The sequence below is a fragment of the Mobula birostris genome, chromosome 11, assembly GCF_030028105.1.
Source record: "Mobula birostris isolate sMobBir1 chromosome 11, sMobBir1.hap1, whole genome shotgun sequence".
Taxonomy (NCBI): Eukaryota; Metazoa; Chordata; class Chondrichthyes; order Myliobatiformes; family Myliobatidae; genus Mobula; species Mobula birostris.
Window position 1 is genome coordinate 62,831,160 of NC_092380.1, and position 10,773 is coordinate 62,841,932.

Consider the following 10,773-nt stretch of genomic DNA (forward strand, 5'->3'; position numbering starts at 1 on the left):
TGCATTTTAGTAAAAGGAAGCGTGATATAAAAGGGGCAGACAATCCACCGGAGGGGATGGTTACCTAAAACTGGAAAATTCAACAGTAACGCCATGGGGTCGTGGACTACCTAAGCAGAATACTGTTATGAGAAAGGAAAGGACTGGTGACAATGACCTGGGCCTTCCAAGAATTTAGTTCCCTCACGTCTTTCTATCAAACCGATATTATTAAGTTCATAATGTGTAATCTTGGACTCGATACGTTGTTTTTAAAGTGCAACCTGCCATCAAATGAAAATATTCCAAATTCAAAAAACCTTATGTGGATCAGCGCACTGTAATCCATTTAATCTAGCGGCTAGCGTTTCCTCTTTGAAAATGATTTGCAACAAAAATCCATCGGTTTTAAATTGTTCTTTTTGCCTGAAGTCGAAAGGGGTTTGATCTGTTTTACTGGTTTATTAGTCCGGGGGTGGGAGGTAAAGACATATTTTGATACCTAATCCTGATATAGGTATGTGTTCGCAATTTATTAACTTGTAATTTAGAAAGTAATCCTGTCAGGCACGAAAAACATAAAACTTCGGGAAACCAAAAACTATCTAAATACAGGTCCTTCTGTTTGATTTGACCCGTAGTTCGTTGTAAATGCAGGGTAGGCAATTTGCGCTTTGTGCAATCAGCCTTCGAGACAGTGTACTCATCAAATGTAATTATGTGATTCGTGCCCATCTGCAGAAAATTACCTAAAAGTATACTTAATTTAATAGGTGCAATTTTGGGTCTAATGGGGTGACATACAGAGTAAATACAACTCGTGACGCGGACGAGGGCTTGATGATGCTTTTTGCTTCCCGTATAAAGTACGTCGCTTACTCCAATCTTTCGGAGAACTTCGGTGTTAGGGCAGTTCCTATTGCAATTGAAAGCCAGCTGTGGTAGTTCGGTAACTCTCGGGGTTCAGTCACTAAACTGATTCAAATCACTGAGTCCGGAAGGAAAACATACGACGACCAAATGAAGGTAAGATGACAACAGTCAAAAGATAATCATTTTCCGTTTAGTTCGGTTTCTGTTATCTCTCTCGAATCTTTTCTGAGGAATCTTGATGTTTTAATCCACTCTCCGCTTTCAGATGCCGAGCTCCGCCAGCCTTCTGTGCGCGTCCCTCGTTCTGTGCGTCGCCGTCTCTCATTCATTTGGGCTTGTTCTCTCCGTGAGTTCTTTACATTCCTAGTTTCTATTTTCAGTGCTCCCCTATTTCAGTGCATTTCGTCAGACTTTACGTGAATCAACGTAAAGCTGCCTATTTAAAAGCGTCTCCCCATAATATGTAAGGTTACGGGGGAAGAAAAGTAAGAAACCTATGACTAACGAACTCCAAGGGACAATTGTTTGAAATATTATAATGTTGGAGTGGAAGCTTCGGATCTGCTGTGATGGAATGAAACAGACTTCTCAAGATCTCGGGGAAGAAAGGCTAACTCAAATGTCACCTTTCTATGAGAAATGTAACAAAACATTTATTGTAAAATTGGTTGGTTTATTAAGGGTATATTGAAATTCAGAATTAAAATATCAATGATCTCTTTCTAATTTGACTCCACAATTATTCCTAAATTTCAGTATTATGACTATAAATATGGTGTACAAAACAATATTCTTTTTACTCCAACATTTTTGGTACATCACTTTACATAGGTAATGTGAGTATCTTCATTGAAACTGGGATTGAGGAAGGTAGTGACTGGAAAGCATTGCAATGCACCCAACAGGAAAACCTGATAATTTTAATTGTTAGCACCAGAGATTCTGCGGGTGCTGGAAATCCAGAGTAATGCATGTAAAATGCTGGAGGACGTCAGCAGGTCAGGCAGTATCTCTGGAGAGGAATAAATAGTTGGCGTTTTAACCAAGGCCCTTCTTGAGGACTCCTCCCTCACCACCACCACCACCACCAATTTAAACTGTTTGTGGAATAAAGATAAAACCTATGTGATAGTCACCCAAACAGGTGAAATTGCCAGTGGGCCAGTAACCTGGAACTGAGGTTCAGGTAAGTGTGAGCCACATTCAAACATTAAAAGATGGCTCACCGGCAATATGGTTGTTTCTGGTAAAGTATTGGAACAGACATGAACAAGGATGTTCAAAGCACATTTCAGCATCTGGAGAAGCACTCTTGCTCCTTCTACCATAATGTAGTAGTAAAAATTAATCATAAAATACTTCTGTTTTCAAATCCTTAATGTATTCATTTGGCAAGAAAAGTCAAGAATCTTCTTTATTTTCATTAAAATGGCACCAACATCATCAAACCATTATGTCTATTTATTTCTAATCATCTGATCAAAAAAATGGATCAAATCAGGATTTGTCTAAAGTAACTGGGTAAATCAGCATGAAATTCTGAAGGCATGTCAGTAGGTCAAGCAGATTCTGTGCAAAGAGAAAAGAGCTAACGTTTTTGAGTAAAGCAATTTCATTTGCTTTAGGTGGGATATTTATCCTGCAAGTATCAGAAACATTTAAAAACATTTAAATTACAAAGCTTGTTAGTGATTTCTGGGGCCAAGAGCTTTGCCCTACACCACCTAATGGTTCTCCTTGCTATCTTTTCTGGAGGCAGTGAGTTAGCTCTGTTGGTTCTCAGCAATTATCTGCGGCGAGGTTAGGTGGTGAGCTGAGAATGGTGGCTGCTAGTTCAGAAATGGGGGGTTGATCCCAAGAATTCGGCCTTCTATTCTTCCTCTGCAGGAAGTTTGATTCTGTATCGGACTTTGCCTTCAGTTTTTAAAGCATTATTAGCTTTCCTGTTTTAAATGGCTGATGCTTAATTTTGTAAATAGCAGTATATTTGGTATTTATTATTTAGGTGCACTGAAAACCACTGAAGATAATATCTAAATATTTCTTCAACAGGCAAAAGAAAAAAGGGGTTGGACAATAAACAGTGCAGGATACCTACTAGGACCAGGTGAGTATTTTATGCAAATAGTACAAACACTCATCAATTACTACTTGAGAAATGTCAGTAGTTGTACTCTCTCTTGAGTAGTAATGTACCCTGTCAATGAAACAACTTGGTAATTTTACCTTCAGCTAATTCTTGCAAACTACAGTTCTACCTATCTGAATTTCTGGAGAAGCTGACTAAGACAGGTTGATGATGGCAGTTTATTTCAAGTAATCTGCATGGATATTAGCAAGTCTTCTGTCATGGTTACACATGAGCAAGTTGGTCAAAAGGGAGTCAAGGAAGTAGCTTAGTGCGTTGAAGCAAACGATTATGGATACTGATGAGTGTTTTGTGCCTGGAAGGCTGCTGCCAATCAGGTTTCATAAACCCCAGTCTTTAGCTGTTTATAACTTAAGCTATATTATATGGGGATCAACCATTTTCAAGTACACATCCAAGTACATTTATATGTGATGAAACTTAATATAAGCTCTTTCAGGCAAAGAGTTCTAATACCTTAATCACTAGGGTGGATACAGTTTCCTTCTGCACCATATTTTCTGTGAACCTGTTTCCAGAACAAGAATATCTGTCCTTGGGCACAGAGACCTAAACTTCAAATGAAGTTTGTTTCCTTGGTTTTTGTGCCAATCGCCTTGTAGTGAAAATGAACACACCACTTGGCTTCCTGATATTTTGGTGTCCCTCCATGCTTACTTTCTAAACCAGCACACCAATATCTACTGTTTCTCATTATTTAAGAAATACTTTATCCACTCTTCCCACAAAATCAAAATCTCACATTTCTCATGTTTTTCTTGTTTTCTCTTTGCACCTTACATTCACACCTACCTCTGTACCCCTCAACTAAATCTAGGATCAATTCACCATAAATCTTCAACGGAAACCTACCCGTCAAATACATCTTTACCTCTCCACCACACTCTGCTTTCTGCGGAGATTGCTCCCTCTGTGATTCCCTTGTACATTCGTCCCTGTCCATCAATCTTCCTCCTGGTACTTAGCCCTGCAAGCATAAACATTGCTACAACTGCCCATTCACATCCTCCCTCTCCTCCATTCAGGACCCAGGAAGTCCTTCCAGATGAGGCAACATTTCATCTGCGAATTTGTTGGGGTCATCTACTATGTCTAATGCTCCTGATGCCCCCCTCCTCTGCACTGATGAGACCTAATGTAGATTGTGGGACTGCTTTGCTGAGCACCTTCACTCCAGCTGCAAAAGGCAGGATTTCTCAGTGGCCAACCATTTTAATTCCAATCTCCAATCTCATTTCAACATATTGGCCCATGGGCTCCTCTGCTGCTGTGATGAAGCCACTTGCAGATTGGAGTAACATCTCATATTCCATCTGGGTAGCCTCCAACCTGTTGGCTTGAACATTGTTGTCTCCAATTTCTGGTATTTTTCCCCCTCTTCCTCAATTTTCCACTCTGTGCCCCTTTTCTCCTCACTTACCTATTTCATCCCATCAACACCCCTCCCCCCCCCCCCCCCCCCCCCCCCACCGGTCCACTCTCCTCTCCTGTCAGATTCCTTCTACTTAAGCTCTTTACCTTTTCCACCTATCATCTTCTAGCTTCTTACTTCATTCCTCTGCCCCCCCCCACCCAACTAGCTTCACCTATCACCTTCTAACTTGTACTCCTCCCCCCCACCTTCTTATTCTGACTTCTTTGCACTTCCTATCCAGTCCTGATGAAGGGTCTCGGCTCAAAATGTCAACTATTTCCATCGATGCTGTCTGATTTCACTGAGTTCCTCCAACATTTTGTGTGCGTTGCTCTGGATTTCCAACATCTGCAAAAATCTCGTATTTATGATCTGCCAAACTGAAAACGACTTATTCGTTCATACGTTGTTTTCTGTTCTTCATCCCTGACCCCGTGAACCCTAATGTAGCAACCTATTGTGGTACCTCTTGCAAAAATAGAAATCCCAGAAGAACTCAGCCAGACAAGCAGCATCCTGAGCTTGCTGTTACATGCCACTTTAATTCTCAATTCCAGTCCTATTCCAACTCAACATAACTGAGAACATCAACATGTTGTGTTTGCACTTTGCAACCCTCTGGAATGAACACTGATTGTTCCAACTTCTAGCAGTTGAATGAGACTCCTTTCTCATCTCTTCCCATCGTCACCTTTCTATCACTTTCTTGCCTTATTTCTTTTGATCTTGCTAATGGTTGGTCGTCATGTTCCTTATAATTTGATCTGCCTTAATTTCTCTAGGTTTTTATCTTGTACCTCACTCTTGCCATCCTCACCTTCACCCTCAACTGTTTTGAAAGTTGTAAGCCTTCTGCTTTCACCTGTGGTTGGGTTGCTGATACTACACATTGACTGATTTCCTCTTCTGCAGACGCTGCTTGTCTGGCTGAATTCTTCCAGCATTTTGGTTCAGGTTCCAGAATCTGCAATTTTATTTGTTTTCCATTTTGTTGTACCTTGTCAACTAATCTGGAGCTATTCTGTCCGCAAGTTCACCTTAAACATGTTAGTTACATCTCAAAATCTTAACCAGATTTGTCAAACACTACTTTCTCTTTTATGAAACCATTTTTCCTCCTCCTAATCATATTTGCAAATGACTTTTTCAGCATCCTGCTTAATCTGCAAATCTGTCTCCAGTTAGCAACTCTGAGCTGAAGTTCCATAGGGTACAGACACTTATTGTAGATATAAAAACAGGAAATTCTAGACACACTTAGTTGGTCAAGCAACATCTGTGGAAAGGGACGCAGTTAATCTACTTAAAACAGATCTGTGTTGTGAGCAATTATTTTTTGGTCTGATGTGAACATCAAGAAAAAAATAATGCTCACATCAGTCCAAAAGCACTACACAAAGTTTTAAAAACCTGGAAGCTTTCACAGACTATCGAAAGTAGAGTTTGGGGAAGAGCAGAGTGCTGGCAGAGGATTAAGGGGTTGTGTGTGGACAGAGGATTGGAGTCAGGTTTTATGGAAATGGGTGGTACAGTTTCAAGAAAGGACTGGGTGGGGTTGAGAAGAGTCAAGGAGAGATCCATGAGATTGAGGATTTTGGTATGAAGGGGCTGGGTGATTACTAATATAAGAGGAAAATAACTGTACTTTGAGGAAGATTGGTGATTTAGTTAGACTTGCTATTAACTACAGTTAGCAGGCAGGTCTGGGACCATGAACCAACTTTTAAAGAAAGCTCAACTACAGATTAAGTTCTGTCTCAACAAATGAAAGGCTGTGCCATATACTGAGTGATTTCACAGATATGTTTGATGGCCTCCATACATATCCTTTCTTCCGGATCGAATATCTGGAAGTACACTTTGCACGTACCAAATACTCAGGCACATTTTGGCGATTGGATTTTGGATAAAATTCACTTCCACATAAAATCCTGGGCATTACTTAAAAATACACAAGTAAATGAAAGAGAGTGGGAAGCTGTATGGTAGAATGTCCTTGTGAGCAATTAGCCAGTTTAATGTGGCTTGCTTACAGTTTAGAAAATGAGCACCATAATTTTGGAAAATTCAATTGCTATAAAAATTTAGACATGAACTTTATTAATATTTTGTTGTTGTAGAGGGACAATTTGAATGAATATATTTTTTCTATTTCACATGGTAAATTTTTTTGCTCACAGAGGCCTTGGCTAATTATCGACTCTTAAATGAAAAGTCCGGCCTTGCTGGTAAACGTGACCTGCGATTCGAAGACAACATTAAATCTGGTACAAAGTTAAATTTCTTAATTGATCTTACTCATCATCTTAATATGTTCATAGTCTATTATACCTGGTGGAGGTAATGGAATAAATGGTAGCAGGTAAATTGTCTGAAGTAGAAGCAGTATTTTCAATATTTCAGCAATTTCTAGCATTTTTATTAAACTGAAGTTAATCTATTACAATATTTGTTTTTGAATCATGACCTTTAGCAAACAAATTTTTTTCCACCAGTGGAAAAGACTACATTTAAAGTGCCAAACACATAATTGATGATTGCGTATTAAATTGATAATCAATAATGATGTGCCAATGTCGTTGCTTTAATACTGGATATATTGGGGTTATCTACATTGCAGCTGACTCATTATTCTAATCTAGGACCATTTGTTCTGATGAAATATGCTTCATATCTGGAAGACTGTTTGCAATTTCAGCCTTCATATTTAATGTTAATCTTGGAATCAGTACACCTTAGGTTTAAAAGATTGGATCCTGAGAAAAGGGAATTGTCCTTTTATGGGGGAATGAATAAAATTGACCTGTGCTCACTCATTGAGAAGTATGAGGTACTTTCTGTGACATAAATTCTGGGCAAGATTAACAGTAAATTTTGAGAGGCTGTTTCTTTATTTGTTATTGGAACAGGGGTCAAGTTCCTTGATTCTCCACAAAGATAGTCAATCTTTTAAATTTTCTGACAAGAGTTTTGAATACTCTGTGGTTGAATGTATTCAAGGTGAGATTGGTAGCCTTTCGGAAGATAAGAAATATCAAGAGATTATGGGGATTGTAGACAAAAGTGGATAAGTATCAGGAAAAACATGTCCTTACTCAGCGCACTCATGTTTTTAATTATTGTATGTTCTATTTCTCATTTTGCTGAAAAAATTATGAAAAAATATTTATAGACTAAACAAATCTTCACAAACGTTTTCTAGGTAACTTAGTAGAAACTGTCACTGATGAAACTGCTGCTGATATAGTCACTGAATTTCTCGTGTACTTGCACCTAAAAGGTAAGATATTTTACATTGGAAATATAGTTAATTTAGAAGGATATAGAACAAAGGTAGGGGAAACAATATGTCATGATTTCATTGACTGAAGAAACTGTTTGGTGAATTGTCACCACCTTATTCAGAGATAGTGCCACAATAGATCAAACCAGTTGACCCTTTGGGTGATATACAATTACTGTATAGAATAAAACGATATTCCTAGTTAACTCTTCTTAGATACTTCCTAGATTTCTGTAGTTTTCTCCTGGCAAATTATTTAATTATATTTAATCACATTTTTTAAAAAAAAAGCAATTCAGCAAAAGTGAACATAAACGTGTTGCAGAAAATATCTGAATCAAAAGATGATGAACACGATTTCCAATTCCATGAACTGTTCAAGCAAGATGAATTATTAGGTAATGAATTAGAAATCAGTTAAAGTGAAGAGTTACTTTACCATTGGTGAATACAGAGTTTGAATGGATAATTTCTGGGGAAGAATTGCAGATAAACACATGGATCTTAAGTAGAACTAACTGGAATTGATAACTGTGAATCTCATTGATTATAGGTGTATAAGCAAATGAGCCAGGTTTCAGATCAGAAACTTATCATGCTTATTTATGTCAAAAGTCATCGAGGTTCATATTTCTTACTACTTGAATTAATGCAAACTACTAGAAGCTGAATAGCACACATTATTTAAAAGCATTCCCGTCCTCAAAAAATGGAAGGGCCCAACGTGCAGCTGCTAAGGCATTTTTAACAATACTCAGTAGCCACTTTATCAATTGTGAGAGTGGAACCCAGTGTGGTGTTTGCTGCTGTAGCCCATCCACTTTAAGGTTCAACATGTGCATTCAGAAATACTCTTCTGCACACCCCTGTTGTAATGCATGGTTATTTGAGTTACTGTCACCTTCCTATCAACTTAAACCAGTCTGGCCATTCTCCTGTGACCTCTCTCGTTAACAACAGGTTTTGTCCACGGAACTGCTGCTCTCTGGATTTTTTTTTTTTTTTTTTGCACCATTCTCTGCAAATACTAGAGATTGTTATGCATGAAAATCCCAGCAAATTAGCAGTTTCTAAGATACTCAAACTACCCTGTCTGGCACCAACATCATACCACGGTAAAAGACGTTTAGATCCCATTTCTTCACCATTCTGAACCTCTTGACAATGTCTGAACGCTTATACATATTTAGTTGCTGTCATGTGATTCCGTATCAAGCAGGTGAACTGGTGTACCTAATAAAGTGGCCACTGATTGTATGTTGAGCCAGAAGTGCTGAGTGGATGATCCATCTTGCTTCCCTCCTGATACTTCCATCGGAGGACCACTATTCAGCCAAGTCGGCTCCTGGCAATGATGTCAAGAAATTACCAAAAAAAAACACTAGGTATATAGAAGGCCATGAAATCATACAGATTCCGGGCGATAGTACTGAAGACATTTTCCAGAATTAGCCACACCGATAATGAAGCTATTCCACTACTGTTATAACATGATCATCTGATGAACAATGTGGGAAATTGTCTTAAGTATGTTCTGTTCCCAAAAGGAAAAACTGAAACTAATTAATTACCCAATCACCTCTCAATCCCCCTGAAAAATGGAAAATGTTATCAATGGTACTATCAAGCATTATTACCTGTCTGCCTACGGATGACAATTTGAGTTTTGGTGAGACCAATCAGCTCCAAAATTGAAAAACAAACTGATAAAAGCACTTGTTTGTGACTTTTTAATATATATAAAAAAAAATGGAGGACTGATTTAGGATATCAGCTGAGTAAAAACAAGAGGCTGAATTTGATTCAGTGGCAAAAGAAAAATATTAGCCTGGTCTCTTGTTACTGGATTCTTCTGCACAATTGATTAGTTACACTCAAACCAGCTGCTTTAGTTAAAGATGAGCAGCTTAATAAAAATCTCAGTTCAACAGAGAAGAGAATAATTTATTTATTTCAGTCAGAAGAAAGTAATATCTGGTTTGGATGATGCTGAAGGGATTTTTTTTATATTGCAACATGTAAAGGGAGCATTACTCTGAAAACCAATTAAGTTACCACAAGTCCTGTAATTGAACTTGAAATTACACTGGGCACTAGAATTTTTAAATGTTCCATTGTTCTGTGATGAACAGCTCAATTGAGTTTAAACAAAGCTGGAAAAAATTAGTGTAAAGAACTGAAGTCAATGTATGTCCCTGGGGAGTAACTGCAATAAACACAGCTTCCAAACATTAGTCCATTGTGTGAGCTTGACCCATGAACATATTATTTGTTTCAGAAATGGGTGCACTTGACAACTTGCCATCATTGTTTCCATCTGAACTTGGCCAGTCATAATCTATTAGGGCCGACTTTCTGGAAAGTGACAGCGTGGGATTAACATCTGCAACTTGGACAAATCAAATGTTATTCATGACACTTTAAGATAAACTGTAATTAAGTGTTTGGAAATATTAATTTGTATTACTTTTGTTGCTTTGATCTCAATACCAATACTTTTTAGTGCAATTCTTTGTTTCCTCACTGGGAAAATGTCTAGACAAATAAAATTAGCAACTGCAACTTTTGAATAGCTTTGGATTTTTTTCCACATGACACAAATCTTGCTGTGCAACAACAGTACTGAGGTAATAGTAACGAATGACATTGATTCAAGAACACACTTCCAGCCACAAGAAGAGTTAGTAACTCACAAACAAGAGAAAATATGCAGATGCTGGAAATCCAAGCAACACATACAAAATGCTGGAGGAACTCAGCAGGGCAGGCAGCATCTGTGGGGGGGGGGGAGAAAAGTGCAGTCCACGTTTCGGGCCATAGATGTTACCTAGCCTGCTCAGTTCCTCCAGCATTTTTGAGTGTGTTGCAAGAGTTAGCAAATAGACATTTTTTGTATTTATCTTCCTAATACCCTACTAAACTAAATAATACCAATGCATATTTTACATTACAGTAGGTATTTAATTTTTAACAGAAGTCACAGAGCCATAAACATATCAAAGTGACTAGAATAGTATTAAAAATGTAACAATCAAATAAGGGTAAATCACATTGATTCTGTTAGTTTGTTCAGGA

At 38.1% G+C, this 10,773-nt stretch overlaps 1 protein-coding gene across 1 annotated transcript; it reads left to right on the top strand.

Moving 5' to 3' along the window:
- Nucleotides 1-865: 865 nt before the first annotated feature.
- On the top strand, nt 866-10,260 carry LOC140205516 (galanin peptides-like). The gene is made up of 6 exons (XM_072273138.1): nt 866-1,005; nt 1,118-1,198; nt 2,905-2,959; nt 6,596-6,682; nt 7,618-7,695; nt 9,977-10,260. Exons 1-6 carry the CDS (start codon nt 1,000-1,002, stop codon nt 10,033-10,035), a joined length of 366 nt encoding a protein of 121 aa, XP_072129239.1. The 5' UTR covers nt 866-999; the 3' UTR covers nt 10,036-10,260.
- Nucleotides 10,261-10,773: the final 513 nt, after the last annotated feature.

Excerpts from the sequence above, each read along its gene's own strand:
- LOC140205516 (XM_072273138.1), top strand. Across the intron at positions 1,199-2,904 it reads CATTTGGGCTTGTTCTCTCC|GCAAAAGAAAAAAGGGGTTG; the intron begins GTGAGTTCTTTA and ends TTTCTTCAACAG. Across the intron at positions 6,683-7,617 it reads CGAAGACAACATTAAATCTG|GTAACTTAGTAGAAACTGTC; the intron begins GTACAAAGTTAA and ends AACGTTTTCTAG.